Here is a 27,300-nt window from a genome sequence, read left to right on the forward strand (position 1 = left end):
ATTTTTTTGAATTTCAAACCAGCCACAACATGAATTATTTTATATTAGAAAATAAAAATTTTACAAAATTAAAAATAAATAAGTAGCTGCCACAAATTTGCAACATAATATTTAGTTAACTCATCCTATATTATGGTCAGTTAAGAGAAAGATGGTAGGAGTGATGATATTAAAAAAAGTAAACAGAATAAAGAAGGGAAAAAAGATAAAAAGTAAAGGAGAGTTAGAGAGTGCAGGGAAAAAGAAAGACAGAAAAAGTACTTTCTCAAATGAGTTAATCACACAAAGTCACAAAGGGAAATATATTTTCTGATTGAGGCACTTGCTTGGAGCAATATTATCTGCATGATTTTATTGCCCTAGCATCTTCAACCCAGGGATAAAGAAGATGCTCAAGCTCCCCAGGTGAAGGCACCGTCAACAAGCTTTTGCTCTCCAACATCAGACCAGAAGAATCCAGAGCTGTGGTCTTGAACCCGGATGGAGGAGTACAGATTTCCCCTTCTGCAAATGTGGATGATGAATGCTATAGAATATTGGCATCTGGCAGCTCCCGCCACTACCAAGAAGGCTCAAAGACAATGGTCAATTCGGGCTTCTCTTCTTTAAGAGTTTCTAATGCACATTTCGTTTCATGATTGAAATACATTTCATGCAACCTGTAAAAGCAAAAAGAAAGTTCTGGGTTGTACTCTTCAAAAGAACTCTCTACAGGGATTTTGGCTTTAAAAATCTCATCTCACTCACCTTAACCCCACATACCCGTTAGCTCTAAAATTCTGTGCTTCAGGCCAAATCTGGCTTTTGTTACAGTTTTAACCTTCAATTTTCAAAAAGTTTAAACATATAGTAAAACTAGAGAGAATAGAATAATAAATTTCCATATGCCCATTACCCAGCTTCAACAATTAACAATCCATGGCCAGTCAAGTTTCATCTATCCCCCCATCAATTGCTCCTGCCGATGGATTATTTTAAAGACATCACTTATCACTTAATGCATCTTTAAATATTTCACTGAAATACAACTCAGTGAAGAGGGCTTTTTAAAATATAACCACATGTCACTATCACACTTGAAAATGTTAACAATAATTCCTTAATAACATCAGGTATCCATTCAGGATTAAAATTTCCTGAATCATCTTGTCAATTTTTTTTTACATTATGTTCATTTAATCAGGAGCCACATACAATCTGTGTATTGTAACTGGCTGTTATGTCCCTCAAGTCTTCTTTGGCAGAAGTACTTCCTCATTCCCTTTTTTAAAAAAAAAAATCTCCTTGCAACTTAACTATTTAAAAAAAAGGTAATTTGTCATGTATAGCTTCTAACAACTTTACTTTAGTTGGGTGCATCCCAGGGTCCCCAGTCTATCTTGAATCTGTCCCCCAAATCCAGAATGTCCTCTAAGGCTGGGTCAGTGATCCCAGCTACAGCAACATCCCTGGCTGCATCCTGAACAATCTTTCCCTTTCTCCCTTCACGTCATTTAGTTCTGGGAACATTGGATTTTCCTGCGACACATGCTCTGCACTGTGTCCACACAAGGATGCAAGGCTGATTTAAACTTCTGATTATTCAAATGTACATTCCAGGAGGTGCCCAGACACGGACATGAACTAAAGTCCCTGGGTGAATGAAATTTATATTTTTTTGTGGAAGACATAGTTAGTACATAATCAAGAACATTATGTAACATCTGAAATGGTGATAAATTCTATGGAGGAAAATAAGCAGAGAAGGGGGAAATGGAATGCTGCGCTGATATTTTCAGTAGGGTTGTCAGAGACAGCTGCACACAGAAGGTGACTTTTAAGCAGAGACTTTACAGGGGTGAGGGAATAAGACATGGGTACAGGAGGACAATGATCCAGGCCCAGGGAAGAGCAAGCACAGACGTCTAGATCTGACAGTGTTCTTGTGAAACAACAAAGAGTCCAGTGTGAGCGGAATGGAATGAGCAGGGGTTAGGAGAAGATCGTACCACATCTTATAAGCTACCACGGGTTCTTTGGCTGTTGCTTTGAATGGGATAGGAAGTCATTGAAGGATTTTGACTGGAGGGACATGATCTGACTCATGTTTCAGCTGCATCTTCCATCTGCCATGATACAAATAACAGATGCGGGGTGGTCTATCGGGATGCCATAATGACAATCCAAGCAAGAAGTGATGGTGGCTTGAACCAGGGTGGTGTCCACCAAATTTGCAAGAAGTGTAGACGAGTGCACATGCTGTGAAAGTAAAGCCAAGAGGATATGCTGATGGACAGAATGTGCAATAAGAGGAAAAGAGATATCACTGATGGTACCAAGATTTTTTTTTCACCTGAGCAATTCAAAAGAATAAGTTATTATTAACTTAGAACGGGACACTAAGGTTTTAGACAGAAAGGAATAGCACAAGTTTGGATTTGGACAGGTGACATTTGAGAAGCCTACTAGACACCCAAATGAAGTAGGCAGGTAGGCATTTAAGCACAGAATTCATGGAGATATAATTTGGGAAGGGCACAGCATCTATATGCTGTGGATGTGTATATCCATATCCATAAGGGCAGAAGACTGGATGGGATAAACTAGGAAGAAAGCATAGTGAAGAGGTAGACCAGGACAGGACTGAGCCCTTGGGGTTCAGCATTGAAAGGTCAGCATGATGAGGAGAAGCCAGAAAGGACATGGAGCAGGAGCAGACAATGGAACAGGAGAAAATCCAGAGGACAGTGTGGTGACTCCAAAAGTGAAGAAACTGTCACAAGGGGAGACAATGATCTCCTGGGCTGGCAGATGTCATGAGATGAACCAGCAGGCTCTTAATAGAGAAGTAATGAGCTCTTCGCTGGCATCACGGATGACCGAACAGAAGAAACGGCCACTAAACTCACTGAAAATATGAATTTTATGGAATTTCTAATCTTGGTGTGTCTAGAGCACTCTTTTTCCATTTAGAAAACCTCCAAAATAAGACCAACAACACCCCTGTATGCACAGAACTTTACAATTGCAATGAATTATAGACTGATCTGGTTCTACAAAGTATAATCCCTTACAGATACAGATAATCATAGTTGTCTACCTTCCTTAGGACTTGTGAGTCTTTAATGAATATGGACGGAAAGTCTTTTCACATCCAGCTGGTCCTTGAACACTATACATGTCCAAATGGAGTTGAATACATACTAAATGACTCACAGACTCCATTTAAAAAAAAATGCACTAATTGGCCCAGGGTCAACCTAACCCTGACTGTGAATGAAGACACAGATGTCCTGGATTTTGGTAGCTGGTGAACTTTCCCTCAGATCTCTGGACCCCACCATGCACATCTCCTTCTGGGGCTTGCTTACTGCAGGGTTTGGAGGAGGCAGCTCCGCTGCTTCAGGACCTCGCAGAGCAGCATGACACCCAGATCCCCCAGGTCGTTGTTGCCCAGACTCAGCTCCCGCAGGCTCTGGTTGGAGGTCAGGAGTGTGGACAGATTCCAGCAGCAGTGTGAGGTGAGACTGCAGTTGTCCAACCTGCAAGAAAGGGGGAGATTTCTAGAAAATGTCCCCTTAGCTCTTCCCCCAGGCACCCGGAGCTTAGCTTGCAAAGTTTAGAGCACAGAAAAAGCACATAATTAACTTGCTTGGAACAACCTTACATGTCGTTGGACTTTCTCTCCTTTTTAGATGGGGGTACTTTTTTTTTCCAACTCCATTGAGTTGTGTGGATCAAATCAGTAATAGCAGTTTATGAACTGATTTCTCTCAAAGTCTGTGTTCCTTCCCTACCCCCACCCCCAAATTTCCCTGAAACACAAGTACCATAATGTTTCCATTCTTTTGTGGTGGAGAGGATTGTGGTGAAAAAAAACCTCAAATGTCTGCCTCTTCACCATTTAGAAGGACTCCTCTCCATCCTAGTGTCCTTCAATGGGCTAAACCCTTGAAGACAACATCACTCCTCAGAAACAGACTAACTGTCATCCTCCCGAACTCCTCTCCACCCTCAACACCCACATATTAGTGAACCATAAGCCAAGGGACTTACTCCAGTATCTGAAGCTTGCAGCTAGGGTGCATGAGCCCCTCGCAGAGGAGCTTGATGCCCTTGTCTCCAAGCGCGTTGTCCCGGAGGTAAAGGTGTGTGAGCTTCTGGTTCGTGCTGAGCACGGAGGCCAGCTCCAGACAACACGCCGATGTAAGGCCAGAATTCACCATTCTGAGAAGGGACAGGGAGGATCTGAGTTCTCCATATCCAACCTGCCCTGCCAGATCTTAACTTAAAGGTGAGAATTCTTTAGGTCTCTGCATTTTGTAACTTAAAACTCAGAATCCATTCATGTCAGAGTGTTCTGTTCTTTCTGGATGATAGAATATACTCTACTTAGCCCAAGAAAGGTCTCAGATATAATCTCAAATCATAACTGACTGTCCCTTGCTCCCACAGCAGAGACAAATGATGCTTTGCTGTGATCTGCTGGACAGACAGAGGAAAAGCAAACAGATCCACGTTCTCCCACACGTCCCTTCCCCTGCATGCACAGGTTGCCACTGGTAATGAATGCTCCTCACCATTTCTCCCAGAAAGACTCCCCAAGTTATTCATGATGATTAATACTCCCTAACATTGCAGAGACATGCCTTATTGGATTCTTACATCTATCTGGCAAAGTAGGCAACAGAATTATAACTGTTATAAACCTTAAACAGATTAGAAATCTTAGGCTTGTGGAATCATGTGTTTCTCTCAAGATCAAAAAGCTCACATGATGGAGAGGGGACCTGGGTTTAGGCCTTTCCCCACCTGGCCTCATCCCCTCTCCATCGCCCTTTCTGCCCCTCTCACTGTCCCTTATGCACTGCCATGGATTTCTCACAGCAAAGTCCTCACTTTGTGTCAAACCCAATGGGATTGGGGTCTTCCACGCACTATTCTTGGGTCAAGTAGAGTATATTCTACCACCTAGACAGAACAGAAGGCCCTGACATAAATGGCTGTGTCACTCCTACACAGAAGTCCATAGACTGGTATACAGTCACATATAGCAGACATTCAACAGAGCCTTGAATAAGAACATCTCAGATCACATTCCTTCCTGCCCGAGTCCTAGACAAGGACAGGCTTTTAATTCCAATGTGCCTAAGAGGCAGGAAAAATAAACATGTGGAAAGAAGTAGTTGAGACAGCATAGCCCTAACAGATGACAAGAGAAAACAGAAGTACTTAATTTATTGGTCCCCACTTTCCCAGTGAAGGATTCAGAATGGAATTCAGAATGGAAAGGACAGATTAATATGACTAAGAGAGAAATAAGGCCCAAGAGGAATGAACAAAAATAAAGCAAGTTACATAAGTAGCTTCTAGTAAGGTTAAGTCTCCAGGTGAAGAAAAATTTTATCAGAAGGTCCCCAATAAACATGCAGAAGTATCAAACCATGAATGACAGCAAAATGAGGAACCACAGAGACTGAACAACACTCCAGAAAACTGGAGGTCTTCAAAGAGGAAGAGAAGAGATATTTTGAAAGTTATGGAGTGGCAAACTTTACCACTATTTTTGAGAAGAACTAGAATGTATTGTTTTAGATGTTTTGAGAGATTGCACATTGAAATGGCAGCAGTAACAAGCAGACTTGTGCTTTGTTAAAGCAAGTTATATCTGAACTGACCAAATGTTGGTGACCATTGTAGCTGAGTGATCGGTATATGGATTGCATAATAAAATGTTAAACAAATAAAGCAATCAAGTCTTACCAACCAAGTCAGATTAGAGGAAAGTGACCAACACATCTTCATTTCAAACAATCCATTCAACTCAGTTCTACATTTACTGTCCTTGTCATGTGTTGCATCAGGTTGATTTGTTAGTTTATTTACTTATAAATAACCTGCCTGTTACATAAATGAGCCAGAAATGGTCCCTGTGTTTTCACTCTGTGTGTTGTATACTTCTTCACAGCAGCCTGTGACTGTTAGCTCAAAAAAGCCCACTGGCACCAAACTCAAATTCCTGAGCACCCAACTGCTTTAAAAATAGCCCAAATGAGCTATTTTTAGCCACAAAGAGCTGCTGTTTCGCATATCCCACAAAACTGTACCCAACATCAGTCAGCCGTAAATAAAAAACCTCCAGAGATCTAAGACATCAGCCACTTCTACCTCCTGGAGCTCTCTGGCTCAGAGACTCCCTCCTGTGCTACTTGACACATCACCTAGGCATATAAGTCCATCCCTTCCATTCTCCTCTCCCCCAGGAATCTTCCCTGGTCCTGTTTCCTCTTCCCGTGGACCCAGTGCCTCAGCTCATACAGAAGGTCTCATACTTGAGGAGTTTCCCGGGCAACCTGTCAGAGCATCAACCCAAGAATAGTCTGTGCCATCTACTGGTCATTTATATTTTCCTCGCTCAGCCTCAAATCCCTCACATTCATTACACCGCCTCATGTAGCAAAAACATCTCATAATGAAAACCTAAGTAAAGCTATCATGTATTTACCATGTGCTTGGCTGTGTGTGGCTGCCTTTAAGTAGCATTATCTCATTTAATTCCACCAACCCCTCGATGCAGATGTTACTACTGAACACATTTTAAATGATAAAACTAAGTATCAGAGCAATTACGTGAAGAATAATTAGAAGGTTCCTAGGTAGATGGTGAGATGGGGCAGGGCAGACTTGGTTAACCTTCAGGCCAAAGGAAAATGATATGCAAAGGTAAGGAAGGTTTTTGAGCAAAGGCTCAATGTTATCAAATTTGCACTTTAGAGAGATCCCCTCTGGTGCTCTGCAAAAGAAACATGAGGGGCAGAGGGAACTGAAAGTAAAGCGAATAAGGAATTTGGGATGCCCTCTGGTTACTGCTGGGAAGTCTCCTGGAAAGTCCCATTATTCATAAGACATAAGAAGAGAGAGGGCAGGAGCAGATCAGAGGATGGGGTGAGGGAGTAAGTTACAACACTTCAACCAGCGCTGGAAATTGCAGGGTGTGACACTTGTGTTATACTGGGGAGAGGAAAGGAGATGGTTACAATATGCAGCCAAAGAAAAGAAAGGAAAATTTGTCTATATCTAACAAAATATAAAATGCCTAAAAATTTCAAATCATTAATTCCACTTGCAGGTATCCACCCTAAAAAAGCACCATGCATAAAGTATATATAAGTAAGCTCGTTCGAATGCTGTTTTAATTGTGGAAAGGTAGAAACCCATTCAAAAGTTCATATCTGATGAGTGCCTAAATAAATTATGGACATACATACTATGGATTATTATGCTCCATTTAATAATATACATTTATATATACCAACATGGAAATTTACCCATGATAAATGCAAAAAGCACATTGTAAGCATTCATATTATTACTCCATTTTAGACAGACTGTATGCAGGTGGATGGGCAGATGGACAGACAGATAGATGGATGTTCCTGTATAACAAAATGTCTGGAAGTCTGTCATCAAATTGTTGAAAATGGTTATTATCTCAAAGTGGGGTGAGAAGGAACTTTTCCTTTCAACTTCATATATCTGCATTACTCTTTATACTGAGTATGTTTTTATTTCTAATAAAAATCTCAAGAGAAAGAACCAGGCTTGAGGCCTTTTGGAGAGCCATCTATAGATAGGTTGTTGTTGAAGCTGAGGGTATATTAGAGAGCTTGGGGTGTGAAAACATGTTTAGAAAAAAAAGAGAAGCTTTTGCGAAATCCCCGGACCACAGAAAGAGAAGCCAACATAGGATCCAGGGAAGAGGAAGCTACACAGTTAAAAGGAAATAATGAGTGGTGTCGTAGAAACAACGGAGCAAAAGCCTTCAAGGAGGAGGAGATAAACAGAGTTAAACCCAGCAAACATCAACTAAGACAAGGACTGAGAAGGATCTACGCAAGCTGGAATGGATCCCGGAGGAGCCTGGGAAGAGGGTCGGCTGAGAAGACTATGCCCTTGACTTCTTCACTGTCTGCAAGGCTCTCCCCCAGCTCCTTCTGGGCTCAGGCTGCACTTCACTGCTCAAATATCACCTGCACAAGTCACTCTCTGACCACTTGATTAACTACCCTCATGGGCACTCTAGTTTTTAATCACAACACTTATATACAGTGTGCATTTGTCTGCTTGTTTATTGTCTGTCACCCTTACAAAAATGTTCATAAAACAGGGTCCTGATCTGTTTACTCCCTGCTCCCAATGTCACTAACAACAGAACCCCACAGTGCCCAGAAAATAATAGGGCCAATTTGTGTCTGTTGAATAAATCAAGAGTAGCAGAATCCAAATTTCATGGGGAGAATAACATTAGAAGGTGAGGACATGGAGACATTGAATATAAACTTATTCTAGAAACTTGGCTGTGGAAAGAGATTATGGTAATAGCTGGTGTTGCAGATTGAGTTATGTACCCCAGAGAAAAACATGCTTTAATCTTAATCCATTCCTGTCAGTGTGAACCCACTGTAAATGTGACCCTTTGGAGATGTTATTTTTAGTTAAGGTGTGGCCCACTGAGTCAGCATGGGTCTTAATATTGCTGCTAGAGACCTTATGGAGAGAAAGACATGGGAGGACACAGAAGCCGGAAGTCAATGGAACCCGAAAGAGAAAGGAGAACACATCGCCATGAGTTGGGAGAGCCAAGGAATCACCTATGGATGGCTGGTCAACCAGAAGATACTGACCCAGGGAGGAAGCCAGCCATTTAGCCTCTGAAACCATGAGCCCACAAATTCCTGTTGTTAAGCCAAACCATTGTGCGGTATTTGTCACAGCATCTGGGAAACTAAGACATCTAGGGATAGGTTGATGGGACAAGTCCAAGGAAGTATCAGAACTTCTTAAACATATAAAGGTTGTTCATTATGAAGTAATGATTATTCCTCAGGAAACCCCCTTTCTCTGAATTTTGTCCTTAATTCTTATCTGGTTGGTATTTATATCAGTAACATGAATGAAGACACATCTAGTTTGCTTGTTGTGTTCATAGATAAAAACTGACAGTGTCAAGATACAAAAATGCCTAGACAATGGGTTAAAAGACATATAGGATGAAATTTAACAGAGTTAAATGTGAGATCCTACAATTAGATTGGAGAGATCCTGATGGAGAATCCCTAGATACAACTCACTAGCAGCAAGTCATAAGGTGTGGCTGACGGTGCACATAGGGCTGTGTCTGCACTGGGTTCCACCAACTTCCAGTTCAGTGTCCTTGGACAAGTCTTAAGTTCCCTGACACTTATTTTCTTCTCTGCAAACTGGGCACACTGATGACTATTTTGCAGGGTTTTTATGAGGCCAACTGACATAGCCCATGTACAGAATATGGAGCAGCAGTGATACATAGGAAGTACATGATTATTAGTCTGTATTTATTATTATTATTTACTAAAGAAGTCCCACATGAACTGATAATCTAGAGTGACTTCTGAAAAAAAGAAATCATAGACTCTACCAGTTAAAAAGAGAGTGTCCTACCACAGCGGAATTTCCACCATACATCCTCAAGTCTGGACAGTGCATTTTAAAGAGAGGTATCAATAAACAAGTGCTTACCAAGGAGAGCATAACTAAATTAGCAAAGATGCTAAGCCACAGCGCAGTTGAACATGCAAAGATGTTTAAGAGAGATAAGAAGGCGTGGGGTGTGAGTGTTGTCTCTAAGGAACCAAGATTTGAGTCACTCCACGAAGGGCTGGGGAGCAGAACAAGGACCACATGCAGAAATCAGACAAGGGTGCTGATCAGGAAAAGAGCTCTCTTTTCCCCATGCAGAGGCCACGTTGTACAGCAAGGACACGTGTACATGGAAGTGCTCACACCTAAAATGAGTGACTGTCCACATGAATGCCTTAGAAATGAGTGTTTCATTCAATGGGAAATTGGGCAGCACAACCTCTAAGGTTTCTTGCAACTATAAGAATCTTTCATTCAGTGATTCTGACTATCTTACTTGCAGTGGTAACTATTACATGTATACAGTGCTTCTAACCACATCAGACATTTTTTCCTCCAATCTCCACCCTTTACTGCACCAGATCAACCTTTTTCAGAGTAACCTCCACCCATAGTTTCCAAAACCATTCATCTCTGAACAGAAGTGGCCCTTCTCCTAAGATGCCCCAAAAGACTTACCCCAGTTTCTTCAGGTTGCATTGTGACTGCTTCATTTTTTCACATAAAATCCCAACTCCTGAGTCTCCCAGGGCATTTTCCCCCATGTAGAGTCGAGTCAGGGTTTGATTGGTGCTCAGGACCGATGCAAGATCCTGACAACAAGCCGATGTGAGAGAGCAGCTGACCAACCTTCCGTAAAGATGACAGAATGTCATAATCACGACTCTGCCAGAGACTAAGGAGGCACTTGTACCTGTCACTGCTCTAGTCTAGCCCACACATGAGAAAGGGAGGGATCCAAGACTATATTAACTCTTGAATTTTTTTAGTGAAATAGCAAGTAAGCTGCTTCCTACCAAGTTCTTCCAACTTTGCATTGCTCCTCCCAGCTCCCTACCAATTTTAAGAGCCTTCTTCTCTTCTTTGAAATTCAGGTCTCCCAGAAACATTCTGTGAAGGGTTCCATGCACCAGGAAGTGCCAGCATTGCTTTAGCACAAGGTTACCTATTTGGAGCGGGGACTGAGGCTGCATGTGACATGGAGTTCTGAAACTCTTCTAATGTAGTGCATTCCAGTTTTTATTTTCTCCACTAGCTCTAAGTACTTTCAAAGAAGGCATCATTTCTTTCACCATTTATGTACCCTTCTAGGACCCACTATGAGGCTTTTCCCACAACACACTCTAACTGAATTAATGACAAGCACCTGGAGATAAACAGAAACTCCTTTGATCTTCCAAAAACCATCCTCACACCCAAACTCTAGCCCAATGTGCTTCCTTGGAGCCACAGGCTCACTCTTCGTAAGGGAAATCAGCTCAGACTCACCAGAGCTTCTGCAGGCTGCAGAATAAATGCCTCAGCCCCACACACAGAAACCGGACCCCAGAGTCTCCCAGGACATTGTTGCTCAAGTCAAGTTCCACCAGGTTCTGGTTGCTGCTCAGGACCGAGGAGATGTCAAAGCAACAGTGGTGGGTAAGGCCACACCGTCCCAACCTTCACACCAAGGACAGAAGTGCGGAGAATCAGAGTGTGGCCTTCTCTGCAATGGTCTTACATGCCATGCTTGATTTCAGCACCAGGCAGGGGCACCTGTTCTATCCATGTTGCAAGGGAACAATCATAATGAAGTTTCCACGGGTTTAATCTTATCAGTGAGCTCCTTGAACACAGCCCAAGACTCACTGCATCTGGACCTTGAGGAAGTTAGCTCTCGGGCTTGGTAACTCAAAGCCTGGGAACACAGCTGCCGAGCACCAAGCAGTAAATATGCCAGGCTGTCTGACATCAACCCTTGAATCTATAAATGTCATGTTCCTTTCTTGTAAATGAAAAGGCTGTTGAACCTGCGGGTTTCACTCTCAATTCCCAGTCCTCACAGTCCCTCAGCTAGATGCTATTTATTCTCTCTAAGGCTGTTCTCTCTCCACCCTTCCCTTCACCAACCCTGATCCACTGGTCTTGCTGGATAATTTAATCCCAGCTCCAAATATAGGGAAGAGCAAGCAGCTTTGATTCTTGATTTATTTTACAACCTCACACACACACCACCACTGCCACTGCCACCATAACAAGGACAACAATTTGTCTCTCTCGTGGGGTGAAGAACAGCATCCCAGCTCATTTCCAGGCCAATATTTCATGTTCGAGAGCCTGCAGAGCCACTGCCTCGCAGCCCCTAAATTGGCACCAATTGTACGCAAATGGACAACCGGATCTCTCCTAATCTACAAAGCATCTCCTTTGCACCAGTACTTTCCTGTTTGTCTCTCGAGACCCCAGCTAACCCTCTGGAACAGGATGGGGGTGCCCCCAGGCAGCCGTAGCAACAGGTGACAAAGGATGAAGATGGAGAGGTGGGTGATGTGCTGAAATCAGGCAGAGCCTGGAAGGCAAGGGGAGGGTTTGTAGCTGATCCACAGAGCAAAGGGAAGGCAATTAAACACGGGAATGACACCATCAGATTCAAGTTTTTAAAATAATCCTCTGGTGGGCACTCATATGCACAACATAGATAACTCTTTCTAGGTTTTCATGAATTGGAATAGCTAGTCGAAAATACCTGAAACTATCAAATTATAACCCAGTAGCCTTGAAATTTGAAGACGATTGTATAACAATGTAGATTACAAGGGGTGACAGTGTGATTGTGAAAACCCTGTGGATCACATTCCCTTTATCCAGTGTATGGATGGAGGAGCAGAAAAACGGGGGCAAAAAAAACTAAAGGGAAAATAGGGTGGGGGGTGGGGAAAATTTGGGTGTTCTGTTTTTACTCCTAACTTTTTATTCTTACTTTCACTTTTTCTGGTACAAGGAAAATGTTTAAAAAAAAAAATAGATTGGGGTGATGAATGAACAACTACATGATGGTAACGTGATCAACAGATTATATAATTTGGATGAATGTATTGTATGTGAATAAATCTTAATAAAAAAATAAATAAATCAATAAATAATGAAATAATCCTGACTTCTGTGTAGAGACTGGATTGGGAGGGTGCAAAGTGGAGGCAGGGAGACCCATGTTAATTCAATAATATATTTTTGAGCACTAATATGTGCTGGGATCCTTGCCCAGACATGGTAGAGACAACGGCAAAACAAATAAATGCAAATCCTGCCCTCAGGGAGCTGATGGCATAGAAAGCCATTGCAATAGCCCTGGAAAGTGATGGTGGTGGTTTGGCCAGGGTTGGTTGACAATTGGTGAAGATGAGGTAAAGTGGACAACTGGTAACACTTGGAGATGAAGTGGGTGCAACAAAGCAGAGGAACGTGTGAAAACGCTCTGGTGTGGTGAGCTTTATGACCAGGCACACAGCTCATCCAAAATGTGGATTTCGTGCATATGCAGACGGTGACTGAATAGAACTGGAGATTTGGACCAGGCAACTGCATGTACAACAACAAGTCGTGTGTGTGTCTTATTCAGTCTGCCGGTGAGCGAGCATTTTACTTACAAAGCTGCAGGACATTCCCTGTGACATTTAAACCACTATGAAGTGTTTTCATGGGCTCCAGCCCGGGTAACTATTGTTCAATAGTGTGAAAAGTTTCCAATTCTCATCTGTGAGCATCACTGACAAGGAAATGGAAGATACTGAAGACCACAACTTTTTTGTTGTACCACCAAGACACAACTTCTTTTCAGTTCCCCTTCATTCTTCTCTATAAAAATTTCCAAACTGGCCTCCAAATCATTCTGTCTTCCCAATTATCCTTTCCCTAAGTTCTTTCTTCCTTCTGCCTCTCTCTCTCTCTCCTTCTCCTTTCCTCCTCTCCCTTTCTCTCTCTCCTCTCTCCTCTCTCTCTCTCTCCCCCTCTCTCCCCCTCTCTCTCTCTGACCCTCTTTCTCTCTCTCTCTCCCTCCCCCCTTTCCTCCTCCTCTCCCCCACTCCCCCGCACACAATCGCGTGTGCAGGGCTTTACCAGAGTCTCTGAATGTTGCAGCCTGGATGCTGGAGCGTCTCACACAACACCCTCACTCCTGGGTCCCCCAGGATATTATCACTGAGATCCAACTCGGTTAGACTCTGGTTCATGCTCAGAACTGAGAAGAGGCCCCGGCAGTACTGGGCAGTGAGATAGCAGTTCACCAACCTAGAAAACGGGAGGGAAGGAGAGAAAAAAAATCAGTCTCTCCCAGCGTCACACTGAAGCTGAGGGCCAGGAGCAGCTGGCACCAGTTCGGAGAAAAGTCCTCCACGGGATCAAGGAATGGGTCCCAGAACTAGAGAGCATTCTCCTAGGATGGAGATGCTGGAAAGAGAGCAGGCTTGTGACGCTGTCCTGACTGTGTATGCCCTCCGGCCCCTCCACGTCTCTCCTCTCTCCCCCATCAGTCCGAGCTCCGTGCACTGGAGACACGGGACCACGTGTTCCACCGCTTGGCCGCACATCATCATCAAACAGTGCTTTCAAAATCCCAGAGGCCTGGGCCACGGCCATAGGAATACAATCAGAATCCCTGCAGGTGGGACCAGGTACATCCGTATTTTTAAAACTCATCCAGCCAAGCTGGAATCACCAGCAGCTCTGGTTAAAATGCAGATTCTGATCCAGTGGCTCTAGGGTTAGGCCTTTGATTCTGCATTTCTAACAAGCTCCCTGCTGATGCTGATGCTGCTTTTCTGAGCAAGGTTCCAGAACATAGCAAGGCAAGTTCCTGCCCTCAGAAAAATGTAGCGGTCATCCAGCAAAACGAGCAGCGCAACTATGAGCCCGAATCCCTGCGAGCCGTCTTCATTGCGAGTGACCTTCCTCAGGCTTCTGGTCTCTGCCCCTTTTATGGGCCCTCGTGAGCAGGTCAGCTTCCACCCTCTCTCACTCTCCCCTTTTCTCTCTCTCCCTCCCCATCCCTCTCCTGAGTTTTATCTAGCCATTCTGAACTACTCGCCATTTGAAACACACACCCTGCGTTCTCACGTCTGTGGACCCACTATTCCCTGTGCCTGGCTTGCTCTTCCCCATGCCCAACTCTCACCCCACCTGCTTCGGGATTCGGCTGAGGTGTGACTTCGCTCCCCGCCCCAGCACACCCTCCCTATCACAGGGCAGATGCCTTTCCTGTCCACACTTGTTTGCTGACTATCTCCTCAACAAAACCTGGAGCTCCCTGCAGCAGGGCTGGGTCCTTGCTGACCCAATGAGGCATACAAAGTGGTCCTGGTGGCCGTTCCCAGGCAGACGGGGAGCCCATGACCACACGTCGAAGGGCACGTCCTGGGCACCTTATATAGATGTCAAGAGAGGCCTGTTGTGGGCAGTCCTGTTACGAAGGCAGGAGGCTCCAGATGTTAGACCTGGAGGTGACTTCAGAAATCAGGGAGCTCGCCCACTTCAGTGTACAGACTCAACAACTGGCTTCCAACCTCCTAGCAAATCCACACGGAACACCTCCTAGCAAATCCACACGGGGTGCTTTCGAGGGCTGCTTGTGAGAAGAAACATGTGGAAACCTAGAAGGAATGTTCCCCACTTCCCAGCTGGATTTCCCTCCTTTGTTACGTTTTTTCTGATGAAGCCATGCCCTGCCCTACTGTCACCGATGTACACTCTTCCATTCCTGCCTTTGTTCTTGCTGGTTCCCATTCCAATAATCCCCTATGCATTCTTCTCTACTCACCCACATCTACCAAGCCTCCAAGGCAGGTTTACACTCAGCTCCTCTAAGAAACCCACTCCCAGTCTCCAGCTCTAAGTCCCTCTGTCCTCTCTGTTCCCGAGACAAATTATATATGGGGTTGCTTTGCTTATGCATTAAAGCCCCAGTGGCATTACAAACTTGAGTTGAGAAGCATTTTTTGTAAAACTATTTGCCCCACCTAAGACCTAGAGTCATTCCTTGTAGTGAACTGGCATCCACCAAACATTTGTTTACTGTTGCATCGGTGTTTCTGCCCATCTCATTCACTCACCTACCCTACCTCCACTCATGGATCTCCACCACTGAAGGATTGCTGCAGAAACAGGTATGCAATGGTGAGAGTATTAGGTGGTAGTGACAACAGCATTTGGAAAATAGTTGAGAAGAGGGGAGAGTGAGCAAGCACCAGGACAGAGGATGACATGCTTTAATCCGCTGCCCGAAGCTCAAATTCCTTACCGATGAGAACAGGCAGCATGTGGGCATGGAGTGAAACAGTCAACCACATCCAAACATCGGCCTTCCTCCTCCTCCTCTTCTTCCACCTTGGGCATATTATGGAAGAACCCCAGGGAAAGCGATTCTACATGGTGACAGTTCTTGATACAAAACGATGAAACCACGTGGTCCATCCTGGTGGAGAGATTGATCTCAATTTTGGGGAAATGGTCCATGGCCCTTTGCACGAACTCCTCCTCCTGCATCTCGTACAAACAGTAGAACAATTCCAGCTGGCTGGGCTGGATCTGCAGCTTCTTGGCCTTGGCTTTTGCTTCTATCCATTTCAGCAGCTCCAGTCTGATCTGCTGTGAGATTTTGCAACTCAATTTTTTTTCCAAGTAAGAGGTTCGCTCCTGGTTTATGAGGCCAAAAAGGAAACGGACAACAAAAATCAAATACCCTTTCTCAAATTTCCCGTAATTTTCAAGGAGTTCGGTCACATCTCGGTTGGGTAGTTTCGAACATCTCCGGGGCATGCTCTTCTTCCCCACTGCTTCCTCCTCTTCCAGGAGATAGTACATGGCAGCAAAGAACTCCTGGAAAGTCATGTGGATGAAGCTGTAGAATTTCTCACAGTCCACCTCCTTCTGAAACAGGTTCATCCTCAGGAAAGCTGACACATCAGCCTTTTGCAGCCCATGCTTTCTGAGGTCACACTCTTCGAACAGTATTTTCTGATTCCAGATTCCATCTGCAGCTAAAGAGCAGAGCCCCCTGAGGTTGGCAGAGAGTTGGTGATCCTTGCTTCCTCCTCTGGGGTGCAGCAAACTCGAGAGAAAAAAGATGTACACTGCAGTGGTCGTCTTCGATGTCTGCGCGAGGGACTTGCCACTCTCCATCTGCTGCTTCAGCCCGGTGCACACAATCCAGCAAACCAGGGGAATAAAGCACATGGTGAACAGGATCTCATTCTCCTGAATTAACCGGAAGGCTTCCCTGGCTTGGTCCTCATCTGAGAAATACTTAAAGAAATACTCCTTCCTCTTGACCTCTGAGAAGCCCAGGATCTCCACATGACGGGGGTGGTCCAGTAAGTGCTGGAGCTTCTCCAGGGCCACGGGTCTTGTGGTGATGAGCAGGGAGGCCTCGGGAAACAGCTTCTTTCTGATGAGGCTACTCAGGAGAATGTCTCCTCGCTCTACCTTCTGCCAGTTCGTGCAGAACTCCCCTGTGTGCTCGTCGAAGGCACCTTGCAGCTCGTCAAAGCCATCCATGAGGAACAGGATTTTGGATGGCTTGTTCACAATCTTGCTTATGGGTGGGTTTGGGTCTGGGCAGCAGCTAACAATCAGGTCCCCCAGACTCCTCTTTGTCATGAGGCTCACCTCGCGACAGTGGATGTAGAATACATAGTCAAACCTGTCTTTGAAAAGTTTCCCTGACGCCCAGTCCAACATAATCTTCCGGGCCAGTATCGTTTTCCCAATACCCGCCGCTCCCTGGAACACCACCGTGTGCACAGGCTCAGAGTTTCCATCATCAGGATCAAACAGGAGTTCCACATTAATGGCGCTCACGACATTGTCCCTCGTCTTGGCTGAGGTTCTCGCGATGGCCAGGAGCTCGTGCTCCCTCTCCTTCTGGCTTGCGTGCTCCTTGACAAGCAGCAGCCGGGTGAAACGTTTGTTGAGGTTCACACTCTCACCCAGACGGGCATTTCTGTCTTCAATACACTGGAATCTGCTTCGTATGTATTTCGTGTATTTCCTACAATAATCTAAGGCAAAGACAGAAAGTTAGACATTGGAGAAAGCCCCTCATGCACCCGCCTCAGATAAGCTATAAACAGGGGGCTGTGATCAGCAGAAAGTGGCGTCTGAAATTGAGAAAAGAGATGGAGTCAAGAATCCACTGGGTGCATATGGAATGTCCTCTAAAATCTGGTGTCAAATTCTTCATGACGACAATGAAGCAGACAGAAAGTTACTCTATGTGTTGCTGCCAGACAGAAAATCCTTTGTTTAATCATGCTTCTTTGAGTAGTCTGGAGCCCATGACTTTCAAAACCAGAAATATTTTATCACCTCCCTCTGGTTCTGGAACTGCAAAGAGCCAAGCAGACCTGAATCCAGTTTCTTCAAATGACAATGAATTTCCTGAGATAAATGTCTGCAACCCAGCAAGGGTGAGGAATAATGATTAAGGGCTTGTAGGATGGCCAAATTATCCAGCTTTGCAGTACCTCTTGAACTGGGTCTCAAAACTGAATTGGATGCACCAGCACATTAAAAGAATTATACTCCATGATTAAGTGAAATTAATTCCAGGTATGCAAAGGTGTTTCACCATAAGAAAATCAATTAGTGTAATACACCACATTAACAGAATGAAGGGAAAAAACAAAAGATCACCTGAGTTGGCACATAAAAGACAACTGACAAAATCTAGCAGCCCTTCTTGATAAAAACAATTAGAAAACTAGGAAGAGAAGAAAACATCCTCAACATGATAAAGGACACATAGGAGAAACCCACAATGAACATCATACTTCAGGGAGACAGACTTGAAAGGTTTCCCGCTAAGATCAGGAAAAAGACAAACCCACTATCACCTCTGCTATTCAACATTGTGCTGGAAGTTCTAGCCAGAGCAATTAGGCAATAAAAAGAAATAAAAGGCATCCAAATTGGAAAAAAAGAAGTAAAGCTTTCATTATTTTCAGATGACATGCTCCTATATATAAAAGAAAGTCCTAGAAATTGCACAACAAAGCTCCTACAGTTAATAAATGAATTTAGCAAAATGGCAGAGTACAAGAGCAACACTCCTAAATCAGTAGTGTTTCTATACACTAGTAATGAACAATCAGAAGAAATCAAGAAAAAAGACCATTTGTGTAGCAAAAAAAATAAAATATCTAGGAATAAATCTAACTAAGGATGTAAAGGACTTATACACACAAAACTACAAACCATTGCTACAAAAAATCAAAAACCTAAATAAATGGAAGGACATTCTCTGTTCATGGATTGGAAGACTAAATATTATCAAGATGTCAACTCTACCCAAAGTGATTTACAGATTCAATGCAATTCCAATAAAAATTCCAACCACCTTCTTTGAAGAAAGGGAAAAGCCAATCATCAAATTTGTATGGAAAGATAAGGGGCCCCAAACAGCCGATGCCATTGTGAAACAAAGAAAAACAAAGTTGCAAGACTCACAGTTCCTGATCTTAAAACTTACTACAAAACCACAGTAATCAAAACATCATGGTACTGGCACAGGACAGACACAGACCAATGGAACAGAACTGAGAGCTCAGAAATCAGCCCTCACATTTATTATAGACTGATTTTTGACAAAGGTGCAAAGACTACTCAATTGGGAAAAAACAGTCTCTTCAGCAAATGGTGCTGGGAGAACTATTTGCAAAAGAATGAAACTATACCCCAACCTTGCATCTTGTACAAAAATCAGCTCAAAGTGAATCAAGACCTAAATATAAGAGCCAGAACTATATAAAACTCCTAGATGAAAATGTAGCGAAGCAGCATTAGAACCTTGTGCTAGGCAATGGTCTCTTAGACTTTACACCCAAAGCACAAGCAAACAAACAAACAAAAAAAGACAAATGAGACTTAATCAAAATTAAAAACTTTTGTGCATCAAAACACTTCATCATGAAAGTAAAATGACAGCCTACTCAATGGGATAAAATATTTGGAAACCACTTACTCAATAAGGGTCTAATGTCCAGAATACATAAAGAAATCCTACAACTCAACAACAAAAGGACTGGGCAAATGACTTGAATAGACATTTCTTCAAAGATATACAAAGGGCCAAAAAGCACATGAGAAGATGCTCTACATCATTAGCCATTAGAGAAATGAAAATCAAAACCACAATGAGATACCATCTCACACCGCTAGAATGGCTCACATTTTTAAAACCAATAATTACAAGTGTTGGAGGGAATGTAGAGAAATTGGAACCCTCATTCGTTGCCAGGGGGAATCTAAAATGGTAGAGCCACTGAGAAAAACAATTTGGCAGTCCCTTAGAAAGTTAAGTATGTAATTATATGACCCAGTGATCCCACATCTAGGTATATATCAAAAGAATCGAAAGCAGGGACCCAAAGAGATATTTGCACACTGATGTTCATAGTGGCATTTTTCACAACTGCCAAATAATGGAAGCAACCCAAGTGTCCACCAACTGATGAATGGATAAAAAATATGGAGTATATACTATATACACACAGTGGAATATTATTAAGCCCTAAAAAGGAATAAAGTTCTGATACATGCAACAACATGAACTTTGAAAACATCAAGTTGGGTGAAATAATCCATACACAAAAGCACAATATTACTGATATCCCACTGATATGAAATAATAGTTAGAACAGGCAAAATCATAGAGGCAAGATCTAGGATATATGTTACCAGGGGATTGGGTGGGGGTAGAGAATAGGGAGTCAAGGCCTAAAATGTACAGGGTTCCTATTTAGAATGATGGAAAAGTCTTGGTGATGGATGGTGGTGGTGGTAGCACAACATTGTGAATGTAATTAACCACATGAATTATATTTGAATTGCTTAAAAGGGGAAATTTTAGGTTGTGTATATGTTATGAAAGATAAACTTTTTTTCAAGAAATTGATGGAACTGCACGACATGAACAGTGAACCCTAAGTTAAACTATGGACTACAGTCACTGGTACAATTATAAAAATGTGTAAAAATAAAATAAAAACCAATTAGAAACATCATTCCTGTTGCTTACTATTTTTTTTTTTCCTTTTTACAAGAGAGATTCTGGAAAGATATTCCAGTAAATCCATCCACTCCTCTTCAAGGCCAAAACCCAATAGGTACCACTAAACCCATTTGCTTACCTTTCTTTTTTGAACAAATAGGAAGTCTGGCAAGATACCCCAGTAAACCTGGCCATTCATTTTCAAGGCTTCCTTCCTTGCATACAATCATGAGTTTAGAATCATGTGCATTATCTGAATATAGAAGGGGAAAAAAAAAATACAAAGTGAGACAAACTCAGAATCCTAAGTAATGAGGCACTGAATGAGGCATGGCCAAACACCTGGCACAGGTAAAAGGCAACTGCCCTGGACATCTCTGCTAGGGATTGAATTACGACACGTGCATGTTCTGGTGGACTGAATGCATTTGCAAATAGCAGTTTTAAGATGGTGTTAGTTACGATGAGGACAAACTGAGTCCGAGTGGACCTTAAGATCAAATATGACTGGAGTCCTCATTAGCACGGGATATGTGGACAAAATCAGGTGATGAGGGGAGACAGACAGATGAGATGGAGATGGAGATTGAACTATGGATCACCTGCCAGCTATCACCAGAATCCTACATACTCCCAAGACAGCATGATCCTAGCAACACCTTAATTATGGACTTCTAGCCTCCACAACTGTTAAACAAGAAGTTCCTGTTGTTTAAGACTATCTGTTATAGCAGCCCTGGAAACCTAAGAAAACCTCCCAAACTAAAACTGTGGCATCCAAGTTGCACAGGTGTGCAGTCAAACATCTAAAAATGAATAGCTGAGCTCCACCTGCCAAACTTTGCGTCCCGCACCATACCCAGGCTTGGAATCTCTTTCCCAGGCTGGGAAATTGGCAAATATATGGGGCAGGCAAAGTTTCTCTTTATCCTTGTTTGTCTTTGGCACTTCCCCACCCTAGACCTTATATTTTGAGGCCATCCCCAAGCACTCCAATGTCATCAAGATGACCATGGGCCAAGAAAGAACATCCTCCCCCATCTGAGCTGCCATAATCCCTCTGCACCACAGCTTGCACCTTCAAATGTAGATTTCTGGGTCTTCAAAGGTGAGAATTGCAAATTTGGTTTATATATAATTCAGGGGTTCAGAATCCTGGCTGACTTTAGATTCAATTGAGAAGCTTTAAAAATATAGTTTCCAGGACTTCACCCCCAGCAATTCTTTTTCAATCAGTCTGAGATGCAGCCCAAGCCTAATTATTTCTTAAAAGCTCCCAGGTGTGTCTATCATGTTTCCAGGGTTCAGAATCATTGCTATAAACAGTCACTAAATAATACATCCCAAAGATGCTCCTTTGGAGGAGAAATGTGGGTAAGGTAGAGCAAGAAAGAGGTGCTGGAGGAAATACATGGGACAAATCATTTTAGGTGGGTAGGGACCTATGGGCTACAAAAACAATTCCTGAAACTCGCCTACTTATTCCGAATCTAATTGGTATTAGTAACCCAATCACAAAGCATAATGCAAACTTTAATTCAGACCCAAACCCAATTCCTACCTGGAGTCTAATTCTAGACCAGAAAAAAGAACTTCTAATCCTATTGTAATTCTTCTGCCTCAAAACTCAGATATAGAAGCCAATGTGGCATCATAGATGCCAGATGACATGCCTGGCTTTGAATCCTGGCTGTCACTCTGACTAGAGTGGAGCCACGGACAATTAGAGCTGCCTCAAGGCAAACTTCACTCATTTGAAAGTATGGATGAAAACAGCACATAATCCAAGGGTTCTTGGAAGGAATGACAAGAAAATTGATGAAAATTGGTTAGCAAAGTACTTACCTAACTACTACTATTATACTTTAATCTGTTTATATTATATATAAGTACTGGTGAGACTGTAATTAGTATATTTAATTTGCTTAGAATATTATTATTCTCTCCCTGATTACCCTGCTGATTACATGTCACCATCTTCTCCTTATCTACCCATTCATTTTTCTGCCTGTCTTCCCCCGTCATTAACTCAAGGTTATCATCCTGTGATTTTCTAGGTTTCTCTGAGAACTTTGATATACCATGTCCATGCCCACATCAAGCCAGAAGGAAGACTCTAACCTCCAACATGTGCACAGGGATTAAGAGAATTTCTTTTACCATCCAATTTCCAAGGCAGTGACCAAGGGAAAGGCTTTCCACCACAGTTACATGATTCTGGAAAGTCCCCCCAACCCCTGCTCACAAACCATATGAAACAAAGACACAAGCTTTGTGATCAGGTTGAGGAGACACTGGACAAAACCCAAGTTGCCACCAGCTGGGTGTAGACCTGGAGGTGGGTCCAGGTTCAGAAGACAGTGGAATAAAGTAGGATTAATGAGGGTAGGTTCCTAGAAGTAAATAAAATTCTGAGCTGGGTTTTTTTTTTTGCATTTTATTTTGAAATAAATTCAAAGTTATAGGAACAGTTGCCAAAACAATACAAACCCCATACACAGAACTCCAGCATTCCCTGACCCCCACCACCACCGATACCCTGATCCACTAACTTTAACATGCTGTCACATCGCTATTTCTTTCCCTCCCTCCCTCTCTCCCTATCTATCATTCATCATTTATTGCTCTGTCTTCCAAACATATGAGAGCTAGTGGCACACATCCTTCAACAAACACTATAATTCACATATACAATTTGAGCTGGGTTTTTTAAAGAGTTAGAGAGAAGAAAATTATTCTTCTCCATATTCTTACAGCACTACTATGGGAGGAAGAACAAGGATAAAATCTTAAGATAATAAAAGAAAGTAATTAAAGGAGAAGCTTCCACTCACCCCACACAGGCTCCTCTCCCTTAGCTTTCTCATAAAGATCCCGCCTGTTGATGGCACCAAAGATCCACACGGCCATGCCCCATGCCTTCTTTTCCCCATTGAAGTCGATCATTAGGGTTGCGAGATCCAGGTGGTCAGCCTTTTCTGTCTGCCCCCGGGGAATTGGGAGGCAGCCTTTTTCAGGAGGATAGTCTTCTAAGTGCATTTTGAATTTCTTGAAGTCTATGTCCTCCAGATCCTCCAGGTAGTAGGCCAGCTTGCAGCGGACGCTTGCCATCTTCATCTGCAGGTCCAGTCAGAGCCCATGGGCATAGATCCACACTGGGATTAGTGGAAAAAAAACAGGCAAACAAAACAGCATGTGGATAAGGAGAGTCTTTTTTAAAGCACCCCTGCCCAATGAAAATTAAATTATCAAAACCCCAGAAAACGGAACAGAAAAAAAATATCATTTGGCTGTATGTCATCACCTTTAGTTTTTAAAAATGAGCCAAATACTTACCAGAAAGTCTTTCTGTTAGCTTGATCTGAGAGTGTCTAGAGTCATGAAAGAAAGTTTTCCCTATGGAAAGAAAAATATTCAACATGCAAATTTGATCTCATTACCAGTGTGATGTCTTCCCAATCTCCTGACCAGTTCACGACGACACCTCGACATATCATCAAGAGAACTTTGCTTCTGATGGTTACTGAGCTATGACTTTGGACAAACTCTCTACTAGTTCTCCACTTTGGTTCCCTTTTCTATAAAACGAGAGAGCAGAGAAGATTGCTTTTAACTTCCTTCCAATTGAAAGGCTCTATCTCTGTGTCTCTTTTTTTGACCAGAGAAAAGATGTGTGAAAGACAAAAGAAGGAGGACAAGAAATGCATAACTGTGGTGACAACAGAGCAGCATACACCATGGAGAGGAGAGAGAGTATAGAAGGCATATAGAGGAAGGGATGGTATACAACTGCAGGGTGAAGAGAAATTCAAATTAGACAGAATTTGAGACGTGAAAGAGGGTATAATAAGCACATTGCTTTAACGTCTCCTTGAAAAATTCACAATAATTTTTACTGTAACTCATTCATGTAGTCTTCCCATAGGCTCTGCACTGATGTATTTACTCATTTAACATGCACCAAGCCCTGTGAGGCAGGAATATTCTCAGCCCCGTTTTATAGTGGTAGAAACTAAAACTTACATTGGTCAAGTGACTTGCCCAGGATTTTCACAGTCAAGAAGGGGCAGAGCCAGCATTTAAACCAGAGTCTTCGTGCCTCTAACGCTACACTGTCCACAGGCTGAAAATGTACAAAATCATTTCTTCCACAATTTAAATGGGAGTTTCAGTTGGACAGAAGCAAAAATGATAAAGGACAGTAAAAGAAATGATTAAAGGAAAAACACACTTTCCAAGAATTTGTCACACAGGATCTTCCATTAGAGTGCTTGCAGACAGAATGTTCCTAACTAGACTAACAGTTCCACGAAAGCTAGAAATATGCTGTTACATCTTTAAATCTCCAAATCTCCTAGATTTTGAACAGATAGTGGATGAATGACCTGGCTTTGCTTGGAACTGTTCTCTCAATCCCTTTATTTTACTGTGTTTTGGAAAGCACTGCACCAGCTCATAGCTTTAAATTACGTTAAACGGAGGGGCCGTGCAAACTGGGACACTCCAAACTGGAATTTATAGTGACCTCAGTTTGGCGTCCTTATGTTATGGGTTGAAGTGTGTCCCACCAAAAGATGTGCTCAAATCATAAACTGATTGAAATGTGATCTTACTGGAAATAGGGTCTTTGAAGCTATTAAGATGACGATGAACAGGATTAGGACGAGAACTAAACTATGGTGTCTTTATAGGAAGAGGAAATTTAGACACAGGCACTGGGGAGATAGGTACAGGAAGATGGAGAGGCAGAGCGAGGCAACTACAAGCCAAGGATCACCAACAAACGATGGAAGCCAGAAGAGGCAAGGAAGGATGTTTCCTTATGTGCTGCAGATGGAGCCTGGCCCTGCTGACTCCTTGCTTTCAGACTCCCAGCCTCCAGAACTGCAAGTTTTTAAGCTATCCCATTTGTGGAATTTCGTTACAGCAGCCCTAGGAAACTCAGGAGCTCCTTCATCTCTCCCTGTTGCATCTCCACTCCTGGCCTCACACTCCCCCACTGCTCGAGGCAGGTCCATCTGTCCTTCCCACTCTCCACAGGTCCTGTCCCTTTAGTTTCCCTCAACACCACACTGACCATACCAGGATCCCACCACTCCTCCGTGCTCCCCAAACACAGCTCAGGCACACTCCGTCTGATCGTTACCTCTTTGTTTCTAGGAGATCTGTTTCCTCACATGGACTTCCTCCATCAGATCCCCTGGAGCAGGGTGCTTGGCAAATCCACTGAAGTCCTGGGTGTAAGTTATGGAGGCTGCCCCAGCTCTACAGTCCCTGCCCTCTGTTCACACACAGATGTGCGTGTCTACCCAGGAACACATATGCATAGAACCCAGGATAATGGTAAACATGAAAGAGCATTCCAGAAATGCTGTTGAGGGTCTCAGAGTATCTCCCAAGCTCATCAACCAAAGCATGTCCTGGTCCTTGACACACTGTCCCCACCTCTCCCCCTGGCCCTTCTGGACACCCTGCTGCAAGGACCTGGACTCACCCAGACACCCGCCTCGGAACAGCCAGGGAGGAAATGCGATGCATTTATAGTGGTCACAGTCCCAGCAGCAGCAGGAAGGAAGTGGGCTCCACGTGTAGAGAACAAGCTTGCATCACAAGCAAAAGCTGAGAGACAGTTACTCACAGAGTTGGACTTTCCAAAACCAGGTAAGCCGTGCACTCAAAACTAGCCTGTGCGGACACTGGCAATGCCTCACCTCTCTGTGCAAACTCCTAAAGAAGTGATTTGGCTGGGGGTGGGGGTGAACTGGCATGGATGCTTTCTTTCCTTCAGTCAAAGCCCGCCGATGCTCACAGCAGCCCGGAGTGGGTGTTGTAATCGTGAGTGACTGGTGAGGAAGTGGGACAAAGGATAAGGCTAGAGCTAGCAAGGAGGAGTGAAAGCAGAGTCTGGTTTCAAACTCTAAATTCCATCACGTTCTTTTCCCCTCACATGGAGGCAGTTGGCAGGCAGAGAGGGTTATCTCCATTGTCATTATTTTTAAGGCAATAAGACAGGCCTTTATCCTCAAATCTCCTGGATTCATTTAGTCATTTGTTTCGCTAGCATTTATGGAGTGCCTGGTTTGCACCAAGTACCATGAACACAAAGCTGATGGGCACCTTGCCTTCCCCTAGAGGAGCTGATGATAGAGAGAGACAGACAGACAGAACTGCTGTCCCCCCAGGCATGGTGGCTGCAGGGCTGCGGCATGGTAAAGGCAGGATGTTAACAGAGCATGGTAAGAAGACTTCAGCATCTCAGGTGAGTGCAGGGATTCTAGAGCGAGGAGTATGAACTGCAAAGTCCAGCAGACAGATGCCAGCAAATTAGTCTCTGTATGCCTCGGTTTCCCCATCTGCAAAGTGGGGGCAATAATGCTACCTGCTATGCAGGTTTGCAGTGATGATTGAGTGGAGGTAGAGAAGGCCCCTAGGACATAGACTGGTGCACAGAAGGTGCTGTCAGCGATAAATTCCTGTTGTCACTCTTGCTGCTACAGAATGCTCTGAGGGCTGGAGAAAGAGCCCTCTGTGCTGACTGTGAAGTTAGGGCCTGATTTCAGACCCAAGTCTCAGTGCACCAAGAGCTGCACACAATTAAGAGACGGAGGCCAGAGAGCCCACAGGAGCAGTGAGGACTTCAGAAATTGAAGCTAGAAAGACAAGTCAATTGATCACACTAAAGAAAGAAAGGAGCTCATTGGCTGAACCAGGAAATTTTGCTTGGTAGGTTTTAGTCAGGTTAATTGACATATGATTTATATACATTAAAAATTCCTGTTTTTTAGAGTATGTAAGTTCTCACAAACACAAATAGTCATGTAACCACCATGACAGTCAAGATA

The 27,300-nt window shown here is 43.4% G+C and overlaps 1 protein-coding gene across 6 annotated transcripts; it reads right to left on the reverse strand.

Annotated features, from left to right (window-relative positions):
• Positions 1-25,978, reverse strand: NLRP3 (NLR family pyrin domain containing 3). Of its 6 annotated transcripts, XM_037823253.1 has the most exons (11): positions 25,605-25,977; positions 23,795-23,854; positions 23,293-23,613; positions 20,598-20,711; positions 15,710-17,468; positions 13,534-13,704; positions 10,927-11,097; positions 10,117-10,287; positions 4,036-4,206; positions 3,351-3,521; positions 2-659 (listed from the first exon to the last, which is right to left on the reverse strand). In XM_037823253.1, exons 3-11 carry the CDS (start codon positions 23,573-23,575, stop codon positions 560-562), a joined length of 3,111 nt encoding a protein of 1,036 aa, XP_037679181.1. In that variant the 5' UTR covers positions 23,576-23,613; positions 23,795-23,854; positions 25,605-25,977; the 3' UTR covers positions 2-559. The 6 variants fall into 6 exon arrangements, 5 of the variants coding, with proteins under 5 accessions (XP_037679186.1, XP_037679181.1, XP_037679182.1 ...); XM_037823258.1 differs by lacking the exon at positions 10,927-11,097 and having other exon boundaries at positions 1-659; XM_037823254.1 differs by lacking the exon at positions 23,795-23,854.
• Positions 25,979-27,300: the final 1,322 nt, after the last annotated feature.

This window comes from Choloepus didactylus (assembly GCF_015220235.1).
Source record: "Choloepus didactylus isolate mChoDid1 chromosome 11 unlocalized genomic scaffold, mChoDid1.pri SUPER_11_unloc2, whole genome shotgun sequence".
NCBI classification, from domain to species: domain Eukaryota; kingdom Metazoa; phylum Chordata; class Mammalia; order Pilosa; family Megalonychidae; genus Choloepus; species Choloepus didactylus.

Excerpts from the sequence above, each read along its gene's own strand:
- NLRP3 (XM_037823254.1), bottom strand. The coding sequence starts at position 23,575 with ATGAAGATGGCAAGCGTCCGCTGCAAGCTGGCCTACTACCTGGAGGAT. Across the intron at positions 4,207-10,116 it reads TGCAACCTGAAGAAACTGGG|AATGGTGAATTCTGGCCTTA; the intron begins GTAAGTCTTTTG and ends GTCCCTTCTCAG. Across the intron at positions 3,522-4,035 it reads TGCAAGCTTCAGATACTGGA|GTTGGACAACTGCAGTCTCA; the intron begins GTAAGTCCCTTG and ends CCTTTCTTGCAG.